This window comes from Solanum stenotomum, chromosome 12 (assembly GCF_019186545.1).
Source record: "Solanum stenotomum isolate F172 chromosome 12, ASM1918654v1, whole genome shotgun sequence".
NCBI lineage: Eukaryota > Viridiplantae > Streptophyta > Magnoliopsida > Solanales > Solanaceae > Solanum > Solanum stenotomum.
In genome coordinates, this window is record NC_064293.1 from 43,330,996 (window position 1) to 43,352,068 (window position 21,073).

The window sequence follows — 21,073 nt, forward strand, 5'->3', positions numbered from 1 at the left end:
CCTATATATTTGAATTTGAGCTACCTAATTTAACTTCAAAAAACAAAATTGTATGTGTGATTTTAATGTTCAAATTTGAAGTTGGCAAGTACATTAAGCTTGGTAACAAAAAAAAATAAAATCGATACAAGTAAAAAAGAAACAAAAAATTTCTAAGTGATAAAGTGAGACAGAGGAAGAGAAAAAGGGTAACAGAAAGCAGTTGGAGATCCTACTGAGAAACAATGGCTACACTCTGTACTTTGATTCTTCCCAAATTTCCTCAATCCAGAGGAATATCAACAACTCGTGCTGTGTTAACGAGGGATTCCAAAATGAAGGTTCCTTATGAACTGAAGCAGGGACAATCTCGTCTTTTTCACAAGCTTCCCTCTGGTCTAAACATGGAGGTTCTCTTCCAGAGAGGCAGTGACCCAAATGAGGAACAGAGAAGATCTACTAAAAACCCACCTTTAGTATTTGTTCATGGAAGCTTTCATGCTGCTTGGTGTTGGGCTGAACACTGGCTCCCCTTCTTTTCCCAAAATGGATATGATTGTTATGCTCTAAGCTTGCTGGGACAGGTACTCTATATGTTTCAACAACTGCAATTACATGGATAAAAAGATGTAAAATAGGATAAAATTCTTAGATCTCATTGTAAACTGCTTAATTTCTTTTAGTATCCAGATAATGCTTTATTTAGTACTGATGATCGATTAGCCGACTGAACTAGCTTGCGGTTTGATAAATGTTGGAAGAATTGTAATCTCAGATAAATATCCAGTTTTAGTTTACTTACTCAAATAGATTCCACTAGTTACTTCGCGAAGATATTTCATTATCATTTAAATGGTGAAATAGCAATGCAACCCTATCGAAGTAGCAAAGGTACGTTATTAATGTATATGTACCCTTTTGACATTGCCAGGGAGAAAGTGATTCACCTGCTGCTGCAGTTGCAGGTACCCTCGAGGTATTTTACATTTCTTTCTGTTAGATTCTTGTTGGTTGTCAATCAGGAAGTTGCCTGAGTAATGACATTTACGCTGAGCTGACATTTCTCATTCAGGTTTCTCTTAGTACATTGCTGAAACGGTTTTCAGTTCCTTCTAATTCTGTACTTTGCTGCATTCAGTAGACACATGCTGGTGATATTGCCGACTTCATCCACAGAGAGATCAAGTTGCCACCAGTATTGCTTGGACATTCATTTGGGGGGCTTATTGTTCAGTATTACATTGCAAATATTAGAAGAGAAGCAGTAAAAGGTAATCGTGTATTTGTTATTGTTTGCAAGCTAAGGAATACTGCATTTTCTACTCCAAATCCAAAAGTTCCTCAAAGTGGTTACTTCTACTCAATCATACAGTTTCCTCTTTTGGTGCTACAGGTTCTGATTCAGAAAAGAAAAGCTTATTCCCCAATCTTTCTGGAGCGGTGCTCGTTTGCTCGGTACCCCCTTCGGGTAATAGGTGACTTCCTGTACTGAAAAAGCATGTCTTCCATACAAACTTTGTTTTCACTCAATAACTTGTTTCCCTTTTATATTATTCAGTGGTTTAGTATGGAGATATCTCTTCTCCAAGCCTCTTGCTGCTTTCAAGGTTTGTCTATTTAGTTTAAAGAAACCATATACACACTTATCTCAGCTACAGACTAGCATTTACAAGGGCATACATATGTACATATTGAAGCCACTTGGACCCATTCTTCCTGTTTCAATTTTTCTGTGAATACTATCGATGATAAAAAAGTGATTATAACCTCATTAAGTGGGTGAAACGTCATCCGTTTTCTTTTTGCCCTGTTTGCACATCCCTTTTTTTTTTCAAATTGATGAATTTGATATTTCGAGCAGGTAACTCGGAGCCTGGCAGCCAAAGCTTTTCAAACATCTTTACCTCTTTGTAAAGAAACATTCTTCTCAGCAGGAATGGAGGATCAGCTGGTTGCACGGTCAGTCAAATTAGAACTTAGATGGTTATTGTTTTAGATATCAGATGAAAGAGTAAATGACTTATAGACAAAGACCTTTTTCGTAGAACTCATTTCTATGTTCTCCTATCACTGGTATTAGGAGGATTTTGAAGATGCCTGTGTACTACTAGACAATTTAAGAGTGGCAAAAGTTGACTTCAAACATGTTCCCACTTGAGTTATTCCTACGACTTCCCAAATATTAGTAGCTTGAACTGAAAGTTTCCTGGTCGAATTGTAAAGATCTGGTAACTGATGCATATACTATTCTAATAATCAGCTTGAGGATTCCTCTTTTCAAATATCCATTAATGTGAATTTTCTGAGTTATCAATCTCCAGTTCAAATAGTAGTCATCGAGTTTATGTTAACATTTTGTTCTGTGAAGTTTGTAAATTTGTTTGAATATCAATCTTGAGAGTTTTGTTTTATATTAAACAGAATAGATGATCTCGCTATGCATCTTGTTCCAAGCATTATATGTTTGACTAAATCAGCTATGTGTACAACATCATCTTATGGCAACATTTGCCTTTTCTTTTCTCCTTTTTAGTTACCAACAGCTAATGACTGAAAGCTCAAGGATGCCTTTGTTTGATCTAAGAAAGCTCAACACATCTCTTCCTGTCCCTCGACTTGAGGATCCTGCATTTAAAGTGCTCGTAGTGGGTGCAAAGGATGATTTCATTGTGGTAAGTTCTTGGACAATTTTGGGAAGTATTTGTTAAGAAATGTTTCCAAAATTTGAGGCATTTTGTGAACTCTAGAGATAAATAGTCCTAGTGTTCTGAAAGTAACATATGAATGTGATTCTCTCAGGACATGGAAGGACTCAATGAAACAGGAGGATTTTATGGCGTCCCAGCAGTCTGTATTGAAGGGGTTGCTCATGATATAATGATAGATTGCTCATGGAGAAAGGGTGCACAACCGATCCTATCATGGTTAAACAGCTTAAATAAAGCTGGGACACAAATATGAAGGAAAATTGCTCCCTGTTAATGTCCGGATTTTGTCGATTAGTTGAAACCTCTGATTTGGCCTTTGATTCAATCAAAGATTGAGAAGTTAAGATAGGATAGGATTGAGTTTGTACTCTTTTTATATTGGGTTTGGAGATCTGTTGGATATAGATTGATGTCGAGAAACTAGCAAAACAGAAACAGCTGGTTCGGTAAGATGAAAATTTTTGTTAGAAGAAGTCGAGAAGTTCATAAACAACCTCTTCTTGGTTTGGCTTTGATATTCATCTGCTGTTAAATCTTGCAAATTTTGAACAAAATGTGAGTTTTGGTTCCAAAATGTTATGAAAAGAGACACTTACATGGCTTGAGAATTATATTTAGTGGTTTCTTTTGAGCTTTCACTTTCATGAGAATATTGACATTTTTTACAAACGAGAGTGCTTCAACTGTGGTGCAGCTATTGTTGTGTATCCCAAAGAGATGAATGACAATGCCAAAGGGAAAAGGGGGTAAAATCCATCAGACAATCGCAGCAATATTATCAAAAATATATCAGCAAGGATTTTTGCACAACCAAAAATTAAGGTTAAAATGAATACAATGGAATTTGGATACTAACAAGTCAGCGCACACCACCTAGTCCCAATTTACTCAACAACATATCAGTATGATCCAGTATGGTGGGATCTAGAGAGAGTGGAATGTATGCAAATCTTGTCCTACCTAGTCCCAATTTACACACTTGAGTACAATTCTTTTTCCTGCATTTTGTACTTTCCTAATCCTTAGCATCTCTGCTTTCTTAAAGTTGATATTAGACAATAGAAGAGACAAAGTACAGCAAAATTCCAACCTTTCCAGTGATGTCTTGTACTTTCAAACTACACTAATTTAAGCGGTTATATACCTGCACATGCTAATAATACAAGGTGGAACAGCCATTGCAACAGAAATTCACTGTTTTATTAGCAAGCATAAGGGGGCTACAAGGTTACAACTATCATTCCTCAAAAAATCTGCTGTTTACACCTGCTCTATACAAGTGCAAACCAGAGGAGGTTGCAATGGTAATATTGGTGTTTGCAGGTGCAAATAGGACATCACCTTCAGCAACAATCACTTCTGCTGATGTGGTCATTGTTCCCTCTCCTCCCATGACCACAAACATGGACGGACCAGGAGCAGAAGGGAAGGCAACAGTTGAATATGGGGGAAGAATGCAACGATCCACCTCAAATTCATCAAAAGGAGGGAGGTATCTCATTGTGTATGGATTTATTGCCGTACCGTGCAGAATTTCAGGGTTACCCTGTAACAGAAAAACACTGATTCAGATCATAGATCAAAGATAGGGAATGCCATGTAACCTACATGTTAGGTAGTCTTGCCAGACATCTGGCCTGCCTTCCATAACCAAGAAAATTACCTCCTAAGGTGTACTGGGAGGTATCCTAACTGTTGCTAACTAATTTCCACAAGTGTTGTTAGTTTAGGAACTTCTTTGTCTCAATCGACTAGACAAGTGATTTGAACATGAATTTAGGCCATCTTGGTAAATACTGGACTGTTATAGTACGCTCAATCTGAAGGATATTCACCTTCAAATGAACTCATTCTCCACTATACCATAACGGTTAATAAAACATGGAGAACAAGAGAACGCCTTTAATAACGACTCTAATGGTACCTGTCTGTACGTGAGCATTGAACAGAGAGTTCTAACATCCCGGTGCTTGGGAGTTAGGCCAGCGCGTACCACATTATCCGAGGTTGCCATACATTCGACACACTCCCCATATACATATGCATGGGGTTCATTTGCCCCTAAATATAAAGCTTCACCAGGATTGAGTTTCACGTAGTTAAACAAGAATGCAACTAAAACACCAACATCAGCTGGATACTGCTTCTCAAGTCCTAGGACCAGTTGTTCCTTGTCGGTTAGCTCCCTTACCTAAAACATCAAAGTGTAAGCAACTTTCTTAATAATAAATGATGTAGTAAGCAACATGAATATAAACAGCACAGTTCCAGATAGGCTTTAGAAGACAACGCAATATGCGGTTAAGCTCCAACAAATCATTTGCAAAAGAAAATCTTATGTCTCCCATGTTAAAGCAGAAATACTGGAAAATACAGTTTATACGCGAGCTTCCTGAATGTGGCAAAAGTTATTGTATTTTTGTTGATGAAATCAAGGTGTAAGTAAAGCAGGAAATACAACAAAATTAAACCACCGCCAACCAATGGTTTAATTAAACCAGAGGTTAGCTCCATGGAGGAATTTGAATAACAAATGCAACTAATTGTAGGTTATGCCGAAATTGGTATTTAGCACGCCCAGCTAAACCCTGATAAAATAGATCAAAATTAGAAGTTCAATCTTCATATTGCCACACTCATCACCGAAAAAATCCATAGTGCCACCACTAGCCCAACTTTCACTTTCAACCATTAAAAATCAAGATAAAGGAGAATTAACCGAGCATTAACCAACATTGAAATTTAAAGAAACTGCCCAGATCAGTTCATAACCATCACCCTTAGTTGTCTGAAGAGTGAAGATGTACATTTTTGTTTACTTTGTTTTATGTTGTTTCTCATTCACTCTTTTTTATCAGCTGAGATGGATTTTTTTTTTTAAATGGGGGGAGGGGGGAGGAGAGAAGGCCAAGACAGTCGGGGAAGACGGCCTGGTGTTATATAGGTGACCCAGCTGAAGTGTATTCACATCCATATTCCTTGTTCTTTCCTTCTTTAGATACTAAATAATTTCTTTCCGTCAATAGAACTCGTTGGCCAAAGTTACACAATGGGTGGCAGCAAGTACCCGTTGGAATAGAGAGGTGCTCAAAAGTTGGTCCAAACACCACCGTTATCCCAAACAAATGTAATCAGGGGGCACATTGGAATAGTGTCTTTAAATTGGGAAATGGGTAGAGAGGTGTGCAATAAGACACAAACAATTGACTAAGACAATGAAGAGGATAAGAATTCACAATCATTGAGAGATACTGCCACATAAATGAGTCACTGCCATACAGAAGCACAGAGAGAGATTAAATTTCCGAGGGAAGTCTTAAAACTTTCATATAATCATGGTGAAAAAAAAAAGTTTCATATAATCATCGAAGGATTATGCTTTAATGCTTTACCTTGTTTTTAATGTTCAGGCGACTAATCAGCTTAGCAAGCACTTCCGTGATCACATCCTTGCTAGCTGACATAATCTCCGTAAATAATTTTCTGAGCACTAATTTACCTTTCTCCTCTTCATCATCCTCGTTCAAGTCCAATACTAGCTCTGCAAGCGCATTACCAACCACTTCAACAATCTCAGGCACAGTCTGAACAATCACTTTAAGCTCCTGGAAAAAAGAAATCATCATCACGTCCAGTGTCCTTTTATTTTTATTTTTAGGTCCAACAGACATGGAACTGTAAGTTCACTCCATCGTCTCAAAGCCAAAAAGATAGGTTTTTTGTTTGACGAGAACCAACTACATGATGAAGTGTTAAGTACACCTATGTCCAGCCCCATTTTCTGGATCTTTACAGACTTGATCCCACCAAAATTTGCAATACAGATAATATAATAGATAGAGAATAATGAAACATTTACATGTTAGTTATTATACACATGTTCTAACTAGAGCAACCACTAATTAGTCTATTCCTTATGGAGGACAAAGAAGCTAATTGGGACCTTTTTCCATTACTTTATTCCAGTAGTTGAAAACAAAAGGTCCGGTTAATTATTAATCAAACAATAAAGGCAAACAAAACAAACTTTCAATATTAAAAAAATTCACATCATTGTTTTAAATTAAGTCAGACAGCTCTACAGTCAGCTTAGAGTCCCCACCATGCTCTTAGAATGAATATTTTCCGAATAAGCTGGAGCCTGATAAATAAACAGATTCAAACATTAGAAGCTAGTCCCAGACAAGTGATCTGGCACTAGAGCCTCTAGATTGCACCGACAATTACTACAGTAAAACAAGTTGCTTAACTCTATTGGAATTTCTTGAAATCTAGCACAACTTATGAAGTACCTCAAGACTTATGAAGCCACACAAGGCCTCAAATTCGGTCAAGGCCAAAGCCATCTCGGGTTTGTGGTTATCATCCTTGTAAACGAGTGGCTGCTCCTTATGCAGAAGAATTGCCAGATCCTTGTCTGGATGAGCTTGTATAGACAAAGCTTTCTCAATAGAGAGTACCTATAACACAAAGCCTTGAATTGATCAGGGAAACCTGGTTCCTTATCCAGTCATAATATGAAAAATCATAATCTGCCGACAACCCAGTATTATTTTGCATTGACATCATGATAACTTAGAGCAAATAAAAAGCAATGAAGAGAGGAAACCACCTTGAAGAGAAAGGGAAGCTGGGTACCCCATTTGCTAAGAACAGTTTCACCAAGTACACTAGGGTTCTTCTCAATCCAATCTTTCAAAGTACACTTGTTTCTAACTCCCCCACCATTAGCATACCCATTCTGAATTCTTCCTCCTTCTTCCACAATGTAGGATGGCCCAGAGTCATGAGTTCCCATCCAAAACTCCGCATATGGCTGTTTTTCATCGATTTTCCTCCCAGAATTAAGCCTATACAGACGTCCAACACAAGATTCCTTTGCCGAACGGCCCCAATCATAATTCTTGACAGAACCCATTAACCTGAGTAACCCCTTAAACCCTTCCTCCATTGTTGTTGACAGACCATCAGCCTCCATGGAAAGAGAAAGAAAGAAGCAGAAATAAATAAAGAAAAAAGGATGTTGAAGTTGAAGAGAATGTATGGAATTGAATGTTGCTTCTACTTTCCATTCGGTTAGTTTTTGAAGGGGCAAATTGTTGTGAGGAGGAGGGGAAGTTGGGGGTTGGAGTGTAGGATTTGGACAAAGCAAATGACGATGGGAGAGAGTAAATTGATCAGGCGGTTATCGTAGAATTGGGTCACTCCTCTGTAGTGTGCTGTTAAAGGACTAGAATTCAGTAAAAGGGCAAATTTCCATTGCTCAACAGTCACGCAACGCCCCTATGATCTCATCGCAAACGAGGTCGGTGGGGATCGTCCTTTACTTCTTTATGTGGTCACCACTTTTTTTTTAATATAATAATATAATAATACGGTCTTCCCATTACAAGTTGAATTGATTGAAGTTTTTTTAAAAAAAAAAAAAAGTTTAATTTTTTATATATATTTGTATGTTTCATTTATTGAAATTGATATTTTTTATGAGATTAGTTATACTATTTATGATCCGGATAATAATGAAATTATGGTTTTTCTTAAGATGTGTTGTTCCCAATAATTTTTAATGGTGATAGAAAATTAATGCCATCATGATAAAATATGAATAAATAAAAATATTTTATTAATTAATCAAATTTAATGGTGATAGAAAATTAATGCAATCACAATAAAATATGAAGAAATAATAATATTTTATTAATTAATCAATATAAGTATAATTATTTTTCACTCTTGATTTTTCTCTCATAAGACCATTAGTAACATTCGAAATAATATTTCATGAATTTGCGGAATATTTGAGATGTTCACCATTTATACAGGCATAAATTAAGGTTTAGGGTAGAATAACCTCCAAGAACCTTAACTGGAATTGAATAGTATATCTTATAAAATCTCAACTAGAATTAAACACGTCTAACATAAATTTTCAATATTTATATTGTGTACATTAACTCAAAAATCCAGTTAATATGAAATAAGGAAATAATAAGGTCCAAATACTCTGGAAAGCTCACGGGATCCATGATTTGGTTTTGATTTGTGGGGACTTAAATAAAATTAATATACTTACTAGTCATGCAACATGTCATTTTATAGTACTAATTTCTGGTTTTGATTTGTGGGAACTAAATAAAATTAATATACTTATTATTCATGCAACATGTCATATAGTACTAATTTCTCTTAGAATCTATGTGTTGAATATTCGAGATATAAGGTGAAATCGAAATATACGTAGTACGTACTTAGTAAATATATAAAAGAATAAATTTAAATAGACAACTCATGTATACCAATTCATGCATTATTATTCTGTTATACTTGAAAGAATAATTCTTATATTCTTATTAATTGTTGTAGTACAATTTTGGCGCAATTAGAACGTGAACCAAATGACTCCTAGTCTTTGTTAATTATAATTTGTGCAAATGCAAACTCCGTTCCTTCTTTTTCTGTAACAATGAACGAAAATTTAATACTTTGCGTTATCAACATGTTTTTTTATAGAAGTAATCTTGAAGGATATTTTATATTTACTGATACATTAAATTAAAAATATCATGTGCGAATAAATTAGTATCTATCCTTTCTAGACTTGGATCGTCTTATATAATTAGTTGATCAATATATTAAAAATAGTTATTTCATATTGATCACATTACTAAATCAAGAAAGTATTAATTAATTTTTTCTTATATTATTCTTGCAATTAATTATTTTTAAAAGTTTAACGTTTATTTGTAAAATTAAGTTTTTTAAAGGGTGAATTAATAAAAATATCTTCTTATTTATAATTTTTTAAGTATCGTGCAAATGAAAAATAATTAACTATTACATTCGTCCACTTTTAATTGTCATGGTTTCCCTTTTTTAAAGTCAAACTATAAGAACTTTGACTAATATTTTACGATATATTTTTTAATCATATTGATATACAAAAAAAAATAATATTATAGTACTTATTGTATAGTTTTTGAATATCTAAATTTTTTGTTTAAAATATCAAATTAATGTAATCAAATTTAATTTTAAAAACAGGCAAATTGACTTTTGAAAAATGTAGCATGACAATTAAAAGTGGATGAAGAGATAGTATAAAACAAAAAGGTCACATGATGTCAAATGTTACATGGAATAATGTGCCCTCTTGAGATGTGAGAAGCTAAATTTGCTAAAACTAAGAAAACGATATGGAAATTATGGTTGGCAAATTATTGGCATTTTAAGGCATGGACAAATGACATAGAAATTAGAAAACGTCAGTTAGATTGGGATGAACCTAGTATACTGCCACACTGCACACTCATCCTTGGCGAAATTTTGAGTCTTTATAAAACTTGGATTTTTATTTAGTATTTATTTACTCCAATTTATGACGTGTATTAATTTCGACTACCACTTTTATTTATGTATCGCAAATTGCACAAATCTGGACAATGAATTGGAATATATTTGCGTGGCTCAGCAGTCAGTAGTTTGGATTTGAGACATTTATGTTGGAGGTCTCAAATTTAAAATTTCTTGTTAATGAAAGTAAGGGATTTACCTTTTAGATCGAGTTTGTCGCACCGGAGTGTTAATTATATTTTTTGTGTGATTTGTGAGCTATTGCATAAAAGTAAAAATTTTATCTTGTGCACATTCAAAGGGTAGCGTTTGTGAATTTCTCTTCTCATAAAATAAAAAATAAAAAATACTATTGGGATTAATTAGATTTGCTTTGGTATATCTTAAGTTTTATTTCTATATTCGTACTTAGAAAATTTCTTTCCTTTTCGATCGACGTGAAACGGATTATAATTTTTTATATTTAATTAGATTTGCTTTGGTATATCTTTTAAGTTTTATTTCTATATTCGTACTTAGAAAATTTCTTTCCTTTTCGATCGACGTGAAAAGGATTATAATTTTTTTATTTTTTTTTAATATGAGATTTTGTTTGATATTCTATAATTCTGATAACCTAACTAGTATAGGGTACAAATTTTTTATTTTAGCAGCATATTCTTTCAATCCTAAATAATCCTTCTAAACGAGCATCATCAACTTGAATCTTAAAATTAATATTACAGGGTAAAACTTACTCGCATCGAGTGTATACATCAAGTCAATACATGCATGTTATGTGTTTAAATTTATAGTACATTTTACTTAATCATAATTAATTAACATGTGTTTTACTTCATTAAATCACATACTAATAAAAATTGCATTGTTTTTTCTTATAATGACTTTTTAGCGTAAAAATACATACAAGACATGTCACGTTCACGTATATACTAGTGCTAATTGTGGTACAAAGATAATTAATTAGGTGACAACAACTTAATATTCTCTATTATTTTCATTCTTTTACAATTCCACTCTATCATAAATTCATAATCATGTCATAATTTGATGGACTATGTTAACCAATGCATTAAAGCAACCTCATTATTGAGAAAGAAAACATGGCATGTATTCCTAATAGTAGGGTACACTTTTAAGGGTTTGTTTGGTGGATATTTAATAATACGAAAATTAAATAATGATAAAAAAATTTAGTGAATATATTTTCGTAAGCAGAAATTTGATTTAAAATAAAATAAACGTGATTGACTGTTTTACATTAAATAAATGGGATGAATTACCCTTTTACATACTTGTATTATTAAAAATCATGATACTTCTTATAAATTACATTATTGAAATAGAGAGCAAGTAATGTTCTGAAAGATTAGAGAGGTAAACATATTATTAAAGTAATTAAAGTCTCGTAAAGTAGTTCATAAATCAACGAAAACCTAACATCCCTCTAATCATTTTGCTAAAACACATTATTTTCCCTTAAATTATCCGTCTAGCCATCAAGTAAAAAGAAGAATATTAAGAGGGCATCATGCCAACTTAATTGTTGCTTTTAGTTTTAATTAAGTCTTGAGAAAAGTTTAATCATGCACTTACCTGTAACTAATCTAAATTACTAGAGTAACAATTATGGGAGATAAAAGGTGATTGGTACTTCAATTTGCTTTGGAGGCATGCATATTAATATGTTAAATGGTTGGTTAGTCTAAATACTATTCTCACCGTCACAATAATAAGATGTGAATAATCAATGACAATATTACTTATCTTTTAAAATTGTGTTTAAATTTATGAATATTATGATATATTTTGATACAATGCATCATTATTATAAGTCGAATTCTTTACTATCTCATAATTTATAGGACCAAAGAGGAAATTTGAGAACTTATAATATCTCTCTTTATTTAACGGTTAAAAGATGAGGTAACTTTAATTAGCAGGGCTGTGTTAATTAACTCGTGTTGGAGGAATAAGAGAAAAGGATTGGGTGTTGAGTGAATAGTATCAAAACCCAGGGGGCCAAAATAAACATTACAAGTTTCTTCAAACCCAGGGTTTTTCTCCGCCATTTTTTCCCTCTCCGGAATTCGCAGTTCTCGGTGTTCAACAATGGCCGAAACAATTTGTAGAGCTCTTCGTGATGGAGCATTCGAAGGAGAACACGCTCCTGCTCTAACTATAAAGGATACTATCGACACGCCTCTGGGTTCCTTCGTCTTCAACCATATTCTTACGCAACTTACTTCCAACATTCTCGCCGGTAAATCACAAGCTAGGTCAGTTCACTTCTTCATGAAATTCACTAATAGTTATCAAACTTCTTTTATGTGATAATTTGATAAATTCGTTGATTGATGGGTCATACAGAGGTGTTGTGCTGGTCGCTTTATCACGGCCTCCATCGTTCTATGCTGAACTGTTGAAGGATAAAGGTTTCGACGTTTCTTCATCGAGTAAATGGTTAGAAACTTCCTTCTTTTAGTGAGTAAATTTTAACTATGAGGATAAAATATGTTATTTTTTTATGTACTGAATTTTGCTCACAAATCAGGCTAAGAGTTCTAGATTGCTATTCGGATCCTCTTGGATGGAAAAACAAGTTAATGGAGAGGGGAACTGTAAGAAATCCCTACGAAGAGACCTTACTGAAAACTAGTTTATGTAAGAACTTGAAAGAATTGGACAAGGTTTTGTCATCCATTATTGAACTTGGAAAAGGTAAGGCTTTGAGAAGTCTTGTTAATTTGAGCACTCCCAAAGTTTAGGATAAACTTTTGTTGTGCTTTGGTAAAATTCAAACGGATCTTGTTTGTTGCAATTATTGCAGAAATTGTTGAAGAGGGAAAGGGGAGATTTGCAGTTGCAATAGACTCGGTAATGCTAGTTAATTTTAGTTTTGGTTCAGTAAGTGGAGAATGGATGTTGCTCATGTGTGGTGATTTTTTCGTTGATTGGGATTGTTTGGTTTAAATTTCACTTCTAGATACTGTAGCTTGTTGCAAAGATGTGTAGTTATCACTAGATAGCAAGCAACCAAAAAGTAGTTTGTCCTAGTTAGTTTTTGTTGAAGGAAACTTCTCAGAAGGCCTGCTGGAATTTTTGTCCAGCATTCACATAAAAGGTTCTCTTCTCTTATTACCGCAAAATAGGAAGCCTGATCTAGGTAAAAACTTGCACCTTTTAGTCATCAACTTCTACAAAGGATGAAAAATTACTCTATCCATTTCTCTAGAGAATGAAACATCAATCACATAAAAAACAATCAAACATGACAATCAGCAGCCTTAAAGTTCTGTTGCACCTTCTATTTTGTCAGTATGCTATTGGTGTCCATGACAGAAATGTGCGCACATTTATCGAGGAAACTTCCTAGATTTTTCTTAGATTAGTTCTTCTACCTTGCTTTCTAGTTACAAGCCATGAAAGTTCTCCTGTCCCTTTGTGAATGCACACTCAGTATTGGGCACTTATACGCGAGGAAACTTCTCTAGTTTCTTACTTTACCTACAGTATTGAACCAGAGCTATTGTTTTAATACTACAACCCACAATCCGTAGGTTTGCATAGTGGCTATACCATCTTGACAGTTTTTATCATCTCCATCAACTGATCCCCATGTTTCGTTGCATTGAGAGTGATGCTCAATGCAACCACTGAAATTTTCAGGTTTAATAATTCCGGGTTCCCGTTACACAATGTGTCAAATTATGGAAAAGATAAATAATTGCCTCGTCTAGTTGACTGGGAAAATCTTCAGCCTATGCAGTCGAACAGCAGTTGCTTAGTCCAATTCTCAAGTAATATAGAATTCTAGTTTTATCATTCTTGATTTAACAGTCAACTTATGGGAGCAAACAAGATATGGTTCCTAAATAGTTGCATAACCTTTTAAACAAACTCTGAACACTTCTCTTACTCATAAGAACTGTTTTACCCGACTGGATCGAGATATTAGATGAGTTTGTGCAGAAACGGATACTTTAGAAATAGAAAGTGTGTTGATGAAGGCATTTATATCTCACTGTAGCATGGCGTTCAATTAGATGTCTCTTTTAACTTATTTGCGTGTCTTCACCAAATAGGAGGTGAAACATAATTTGTCTGTATGACTTCTAATTTCTGGATTATCCTATATTTCATTCAAAATAATATCACTAGCTCTGTGACATTGAATCAGTTTATAAGTTCCAAAATGATAAGAGTTTCTCTTGAGAAAGGTTGAGCGGAGGCTGTATATCTAAATTGATAATTTTAAAGTACAAGTCCATTTTGAGATGCTAGTTGACAATGTATTTATTGCCTAAATCTTTCTTTATTCATTAACTAGAAATATCCTCCTTTTTGAGGTAAAATGATGTTCCGAGTTCTGATGTATCATTCCAAATTCTAATGCAAAGTTTTCCTGTCACCAAAAGGTAAAATTTTAATAAAACAAAAGTAAAGAAAGCAAAAAGACCACCTAAAGTTGTACTTAAGTATTAACTCTTAAGATTAATCTCTTTAAGAAGCTACTGCTTGGCAGTGAATCAACTATTTAAATGTTTTATCATTACAAATAGATACTAAGGCACGAAAAATTTGAAGGCTATGATGATAAAATAAAGAAGCAAATTACTTTTTGCTTCAGTTGTTGAAAGAGAATTAACTGAATTTCCAGTAAGATCTATACCTTTTTAATACTAAGAAATCCATTGAATTCAGTTTGAACATTTGCATATTACTGCATTTCTAAACAGAAAATGTCTCCCTTTTTGTGATTCCTCCATTTCTCTTAATACCATCATATTAACTTTCTAGTTCTTTTTCCAGGTTAGTGAGGTCTTGAGACATTCATCTCTACCTTCCGTTGCAAGAATCTTAAGTCATCTTCGCAGTCATGGTAGGCACAGTTATTTTTGGCCATCATGTGTTGTAGCTTAGTAATGAAAATTCTGTGGTGCAAATGTTATGCCAGCTAACTATGAAATCAAGATTTGCTGTTGGCTTCCATCTGTTATAAACACCTCGCCACAATTATATGTTAACCTAAACAACTGGATATTCCTGCTGGAGAAATCATGATATCTGCATTTCCCAGATTTGGGCACCAAAATTTTCCTTATGCTAGATGATGAAGTTTCCTTCTTGTGGTTAGGTTTAGGAGATGTCGTGCTGCCTTTACAACTTTGTACTGATTTCTACCTCGTACCCCTGCTATCTGTAGTAAATTGTAATTTGTTCTTGTCACTGCCTACTTTGCCTGGATGTATATTGTTCTGGATATGTTTACTCCATTATTTCTGTCTACCTGGCATAAACACAATGTATAACCCATTGAGAACATTGACAAAAATAAGTCCACTAGCTTGGTTTATGCTGTCAAACAGAACCAATATACTCTTGGCATGTTCTTGTATGCATCGTGAGGAGTTGCCTAAACTAATTTATCTTGCTCGCAGACCAGGTCTCATGCATATTTTGCTTGTTGCATGTGGACCTTCATGAGGCCAAGGTGGCTGCCACTCTTGAATATTTGTCCACTATGCATGCGGATGTGGAACCAATAGTTCAAAGAACAAATGGACAGAGAAACACCTCAGAGGACCTCCCAATGGTGGAACAGTCCTTTAAAAGAGGAAAATTTCATGTACGCTTTAAACGCAGAAATGGACGTGTCAGAGTGATGGTAACCTCCTTATCTGTTCCCCTCATAAGATAACATGAACACTTCATCTTACACTGTTAAAAATCTATTTTTAGAGGGAAGAGCTTTATGTTGAGGGATCAGGCATCAAAATTACAGAAGTTTCATCTGAAGATGGATTCACTGCCCAAAGTCTTGTTCCCAAGGTGAGTTATTTTGCAGTTCAAACCTAATATAGTAAGTACTGTACTAGTTTCTTCCCTTTTCTTTCAATGGTGCAAGCGTACTTACAGTGGGCTCCAATTCTGATACATGCACAGATTTTTTGGGAGAAATTGGAAGTTAGATACATTAATGCCAAAAGTATTTTTTTTGATAGGTGCAATTCAATTTAGATTTGTCAGAGAAGGAAAGATTAGACCGAGCAAAAGTTGTACTCCCATTTGAACACCAAGGTATGCATGGACCTTGAGTTTAGTTTGTTATCACAGATTCGTTCCTCTGCTGTGAAGATAAAGTGAAAACTCAGTTTGGAAGTAAAAAAGTTGTTGTTTTGCCTCTCTCAGGAACTGGTAAACCCATTCAAATCTATGATGGTCGTAAATCACTTAACGAGAGCGAAAATGAGGAGAAACAAGCTTCAGTTGAGAAACTGCAAACAACAGAGGATTCTGGGAGGGGTGAGATAATATATTTTCGCGATTCAGATGATGAGATGCCAGATTCAGATGAGGACCCTGATGATGATTTGGACATATGATTGTGTGTATCATCACTTTCAAGCATCATGATACCAAAATTTTCAGATGAAGGCTTCTTGTGACCACCTTACAATCTAAATTATTTCAAATGGTCAGGCTGCCATCACCAAGCCCATGTCCCAAATGTTTTGCTGGCAGTCTACTTATACAAATCGGTGAAATGGAATATTCTTGACCTCTCTAAGTTTATAGGTTGACTGGCATGGCCAGCCTCATAGTAGGTTTGATTGATCCCTGCGAGTATTTAAGTGCAACTTATCTTGAAGTTGTAGTGTGCACTGTGTCATGGCTGTAGCCTTTGACCACACTTATAAGGGTACAAGGGGTTGTAGTAGAATGAATCAAACCAGTTGTAAGGTGGTAAGTTTTTTTGGTGGCTTTCTGGTGGGATTACTACGGGATAATTTTGCTCATATATAAGATTGTCTAACCCCTTTGTAACTTGTATGACTTGACCATACGTTAGTTTGTTACATATGTTATCTGAAGCTTGGTTGTGTGCTACTTTATCTGTTCCAATTGTCTATCTCTTTGCATATACAGTATCTATTTGTCCAGTGCTGGAGCTAGATCTGTTAGAATAAGAGTGCATAGTTTCATTCCTTTGTTTTGCCAACCTGGTACATAAACCCTCAGTTATGGTTAATTTAGAATGCTAAAACGAGGAATTATCGGAACTTGGGAGAATTTGCAGGTCGTATTTCAAAGGAATCGATTGGAAAAAGACTATCCAGGCGATATTTCAACAACTCCCAGTTTTCCAAAAGCCAGACACTTTGTCAAAGTTGGAAAACCAATCAAGTTCTTCAGACTTGCTTAAATCTAGTTAAACAAAATATAAGGGTACACATCATGTTCAGGCATCAAACAACCCACTGCTCATTGAATCTAGACCAATTTACAAACTAATGGATGTAAACAAAGAGCGTCCCTTCAACTAAAAGGGGTTGGAATGCATGTATGCCTAATCTATGCAGAGTGAGTGCTCTATTCAGCAATAGAGGATATTTCTGCCTAACTTCTTGAAGAATTTCTCACACAAGCTCTTTTTCTTGAATTTACTTCTCTGAACAACTCCAATCTTCGAAGCAACATGTTGTCTAATTGAACCACGACTTACAAATGTCTGCAAAGGTTCTGGCACAGGAATCAGCTGAACGGGATACCATGGTACAGTATTTGATTTTTGCTATACAAATACAAGTCACAACTGTACTAACCCCATCTCATAGGGGATAAAAAGAATGTGCTCACTGGGTTGAGAACAAGACAAAAATGAATGTAGCATCTAATATTTGATGAAATACTACACAACAGACGACAGGAACTCTGCTCTGCCATATTGCAAGGACGTTAAACCCATCTGCAAAGACCTAAACAGGTGGAAAGAATTAGATTCAGAGGAAAACCCAAAGCTAAAAGCTTCATAATGCACATAAGTCTAGCCCCTTTGGTCCACAAGAAGAATATAAAACAATTATAAGTCACTGAGAACCTAAGAACAAATCAAGCTTTCTCATAACATCTTCCATGTTTCTGTATTAACAGTTGGCTGGTATAACTTCATTTCCCTCTCTTCAAAACAAACAAAAGTTGATCACTAACGGATTACAAGTTAACAAAACTAGAAGTAATACTCAGACTTAATGAAGGCCATATACAAATCCGATAAAACACTCATCAGAGAGAACTGATAAAACCGTAGAGATAAAAAGAGGAAGTTTGCAGCGAGGAAATACCTCAAGATAAAAGGGCAAGGCCAAGGTACATAGCTCCAAAAAGAAAAGCAAAAGATATCATTCCCCTATAAAATTGTTCACAGTAAGTGAATAATATATAACCACAAAATGATGAGAAGAATCAGCTCTTCTTTAAAACTATCACTAACCAAAGGACTCCCCAAAAAGGACCAGCACAACAGCATGGACAAAGTTCAGCAAATTTCTCAGCATCACTTGAGTTCACTCTTCGAGATATTAAGTCATCATAGATATCTGCATTGTCAGGTTAAGTTAGGCCATGTCATATCGTCAATGGAGGATTCTTATTTCACAAATAGAAAGGACACTTCATACCATATACAGAAAACAAGCTGTTCATAACACCTGCAGTAAATGAGAAAACCCTTATAAGCAACACAACAAAATAGAAAGGAGAAAGGACGAAGATAAGCCCATACCTATGAAGAGAATTACATAACGGAGCATACGAACTTCCGTTTGTATTTGCAGCGCCCAAATTCCACCAATGAAAATGATGAATCCTGGAAAATCCAGTCTGTTGCAATCAATGACTGAAGACAAAAAACAGTTGTATATCAAGTACTAAAACTTATCAGGATCCTGAATGTACAAACCAATGCAAAGTCCGCGAAGTGTCCACTGTTCAAGAGAGAAAAGCAAGGTTAGACTACACAAGTAAAAAGAAAATTTTAAGATACAAAAAATTTAAAGACCTGTTTATCTGCAGTCATTGTTCAACATATAATGCAAGTTTTTTCTTAGTTTCATACATTTTTTGCAAGGCAGAGCACGATAAGCAAAGCGGCAATAAAACAACCAGCTGCTATCATTGCACTGAGAACGTTTGTCGATGCAAGTATGAGAACCATTCCCCAGAAAGATGAACCCAGATCTTTAGGCAAAAAAACAAAAAACAAAGAGCAAAACAATAGTAAGTGAAAGAAAAGGTTTAGACCAAGCAAACTACAGTGGAGGAGCTAACTTTGAAATGCATATCAATTTGGAATTTAAGAAGATACTTCATTTTGTCTTTAAGGAAATGAAGCCAGGCGCTTAAAAGTATATTCGAAATTGTTTCAAGGAAGGGTAATTACATCCAGCAGGCAAGATCACCCAAGAAAGACCACCGCGAGTTTGTGTCACTCCCCCCTCATTGGCATGAACTTTTATGCCCACCACCTGTACTAGTAAACCACAATAAAAGTTATGATAAAAACTAATGTGTAAGTTATTTATTACATTATCAACTTCTATTGTTCTGGGAAACCAATTCTGCACATGACAATCTAGCATGAAGCAGCACCCAAACCATCTCTTATCATTCACCACAAGCCACATGATACCAGGGTTTAAGGCAATTCACTTTTTTCCATTGCACTTTTGGTGTATATAGTGAATGGAATTGGGTTGGTATAAAAGTACAGATGGTTTTGATGAAATTCCTAAATCATTTACATCTATAGAATTGAAGAGGAGAGATTACCTCTCCACATGTGAGCTTACAAGCAATTGCATGGCTTACTTCATGAAGAAACACAGTAATGAGCTTGAAAGGTGTTATAATAAATGTTCTCCATAACTGTTTCAATTGTTAAAAGAAAAAAGCAAAAATTAATATGAAAAATCTTGAAGGAAGAAACAACAAAAAGTATTTCAGAGAAAAACTAAAACAACAATTGGTTAGTTTCTGCCATATGCAAAGAAATCTTGTCAGATTATTTGCAAATTACATGGTATTGCATTCGCGAATATAAGCAAATTTGGCATTTTATCTTACTCTTAAGAAGACCAGCAATGAGTCGAAAAGACAAGCTGATACGTATAGCCTTATACACACATCAAGTTTTTTTCTCTACTGGAAATTATCAACTCAAAATCATAACATGTATTCTTATTATATCAGATGTCATATTCACACAGATGAAATGGAGCATGTGTCTACCAAATTTTGTGTATTAAGCTTAACCACATGGAGGTAAAGCAGCACGTTTCTGAATTCAGCTTATTTAATCAATTTCCCTAGGAACTATCTTAATTATCCAATTTCATGTGGACTAATATTTAGAAGTATTCAACTTCGATTGTAACATTTTGAGCTGCCTAGTGAACAACACTTTCTCTCGGACCTTAATTATGTCAGCCCATTGAAATTCTTGCTAAAGAAATCCATGAAAACCAACCTATAGGCATCATTAATAATGCTATGACCTAATTTATGATAATAGATCAGCTAATTTATGCTTTGTCAATTATTGGATCGTCAAGCATTCAAGGATGTGACCTAGTTGTTATTTAAGTGAAAAAAAGCCATAGAACTACAGAGTTACCCAGCACCAATTGGAACAATTGAGGGGGGGGGGGGGGGATTATTGGATCTTCTAAGAAAGTTGACATTTTCCATGATAGTAAAGCATTAGATAGAGACATCAAAGAGGAGAATTTGAGAGAGAGAAGGTTACGATAAAAATGAAGACGGTGTAGACACCAATGGTGACAAGGAAGATGACTTGGTCATGGTTACAACAATCCTTCACCTCCCAATTCGCCTTCATTTTTCTTAAATTATATCCAACACAATCAAATTGAATTTCCAATCTCCCGATTCGCAGGCGTGATTCTATTTTTTCCAACGAAGAGGTTTTTGTTGAAATTGGTTAGGTTTTGTGCATTGCACGCAACGCTTTAACAATTAGAGAGATAATGGAAGCCAGAAGGAGGCAGCGCGAGTTTGTTGGTGGAACTCCTCCAACTTCCCGGCCGGTGACTCTTCGTCGTTGATTCTACCGGCAGAATTTTGTTGGTTTTTTTTCGGATTACATTGTTGAGGCAGTAACAAGAGGAACTTGAATCAACATTCCGTTTTTCCCGCCTTTATTTCTTTATCCACTTGGCCCACTTTAGTCCAAC

At 35.0% G+C, this 21,073-nt stretch overlaps 4 protein-coding genes across 6 annotated transcripts; 2 read left to right on the forward strand and 2 right to left on the reverse strand.

Moving 5' to 3' along the window:
• Window positions 1-123: 123 nt before the first annotated feature.
• Window positions 124-3,261, forward strand: LOC125846854 (uncharacterized). Its single transcript, XM_049526530.1, has 8 exons — window positions 124-563; window positions 911-955; window positions 1,121-1,250; window positions 1,373-1,454; window positions 1,538-1,586; window positions 1,841-1,938; window positions 2,513-2,651; window positions 2,779-3,261. The coding sequence occupies exons 1-8, from the start codon at window positions 225-227 to the stop codon at window positions 2,938-2,940; spliced, it is 1,044 nt and encodes a 347-aa protein (XP_049382487.1). The 5' UTR covers window positions 124-224; the 3' UTR covers window positions 2,941-3,261.
• Window positions 3,262-3,874: 613 nt separating this feature from the next.
• LOC125846851 (mannose-6-phosphate isomerase 2-like) lies at window positions 3,875-7,906 on the reverse strand. The gene is made up of 5 exons (XM_049526525.1): window positions 7,300-7,906; window positions 6,980-7,147; window positions 6,080-6,292; window positions 4,612-4,878; window positions 3,875-4,233 (listed from the first exon to the last, which is right to left on the reverse strand). Exons 1-5 carry the CDS (start codon window positions 7,663-7,665, stop codon window positions 3,925-3,927), a joined length of 1,323 nt encoding a protein of 440 aa, XP_049382482.1. The 5' UTR covers window positions 7,666-7,906; the 3' UTR covers window positions 3,875-3,924.
• Window positions 7,907-12,058: 4,152 nt separating this feature from the next.
• LOC125846852 (elongator complex protein 5) lies at window positions 12,059-16,918 on the forward strand. Its single transcript, XM_049526526.1, has 9 exons — window positions 12,059-12,316; window positions 12,408-12,500; window positions 12,592-12,758; window positions 12,868-12,914; window positions 14,850-14,919; window positions 15,479-15,705; window positions 15,780-15,869; window positions 16,043-16,118; window positions 16,230-16,918. Exons 1-9 carry the CDS (start codon window positions 12,150-12,152, stop codon window positions 16,421-16,423), a joined length of 1,131 nt encoding a protein of 376 aa, XP_049382483.1. The 5' UTR covers window positions 12,059-12,149; the 3' UTR covers window positions 16,424-16,918.
• Window positions 14,300-21,073, reverse strand: LOC125846860 (uncharacterized). Of its 3 annotated transcripts, none has more exons than XM_049526537.1 (10): window positions 20,626-21,073; window positions 19,650-19,745; window positions 19,261-19,345; window positions 18,937-19,058; window positions 18,781-18,805; window positions 18,604-18,687; window positions 18,500-18,529; window positions 18,313-18,418; window positions 18,164-18,228; window positions 14,300-14,442 (listed from the first exon to the last, which is right to left on the reverse strand). In XM_049526537.1, exons 1-9 carry the CDS (start codon window positions 20,716-20,718, stop codon window positions 18,165-18,167), a joined length of 705 nt encoding a protein of 234 aa, XP_049382494.1. In that variant the 5' UTR covers window positions 20,719-21,073; the 3' UTR covers window positions 14,300-14,442; window position 18,164. The 3 variants fall into 3 exon arrangements, with proteins under 3 accessions (XP_049382494.1, XP_049382492.1, XP_049382493.1); XM_049526535.1 differs by lacking the exon at window positions 14,300-14,442 and adding an exon at window positions 17,149-17,797; XM_049526536.1 differs by lacking the exon at window positions 14,300-14,442 and adding an exon at window positions 17,852-17,999.

Bases quoted from the DNA above. Each gene is read 5' to 3' on its own strand.
- LOC125846854 (XM_049526530.1), top strand. From the start codon at position 225: ATGGCTACACTCTGTACTTTGATTCTTCCCAAATTTCCTCAATCCAGA. The intron at 956-1,120 runs GTATTTTACATT...TGCATTCAGTAG, and splicing joins CAGTTGCAGGTACCCTCGAG to ACACATGCTGGTGATATTGC. The intron at 2,652-2,778 runs GTAAGTTCTTGG...TGATTCTCTCAG, and splicing joins CAAAGGATGATTTCATTGTG to GACATGGAAGGACTCAATGA.
- LOC125846851 (XM_049526525.1), bottom strand. From the start codon at position 7,665: ATGGAGGCTGATGGTCTGTCAACAACAATGGAGGAAGGGTTTAAGGGG. The intron at 4,879-6,079 runs GTAAAGCATTAA...TTGATGTTTTAG, and splicing joins GCCTGAACATTAAAAACAAG to GTAAGGGAGCTAACCGACAA. The intron at 4,234-4,611 runs GTACCATTAGAG...TTTCTGTTACAG, and splicing joins CAATGCTCACGTACAGACAG to GGTAACCCTGAAATTCTGCA.
- LOC125846852 (XM_049526526.1), top strand. From the start codon at position 12,150: ATGGCCGAAACAATTTGTAGAGCTCTTCGTGATGGAGCATTCGAAGGA. The intron at 12,915-14,849 runs GTAATGCTAGTT...TTCTTTTTCCAG, and splicing joins TTGCAGTTGCAATAGACTCG to GTTAGTGAGGTCTTGAGACA. The intron at 14,920-15,478 runs GTAGGCACAGTT...TCTTGCTCGCAG, and splicing joins AAGTCATCTTCGCAGTCATG to ACCAGGTCTCATGCATATTT.
- LOC125846860 (XM_049526537.1), bottom strand. From the start codon at position 20,718: ATGAAGGCGAATTGGGAGGTGAAGGATTGTTGTAACCATGACCAAGTC. The intron at 19,346-19,649 runs GTAATCTCTCCT...TTACTAGTACAG, and splicing joins GTAAGCTCACATGTGGAGAG to GTGGTGGGCATAAAAGTTCA. The intron at 18,530-18,603 runs GTATGGGCTTAT...CATTTACTGCAG, and splicing joins TTATGTAATTCTCTTCATAG to GTGTTATGAACAGCTTGTTT.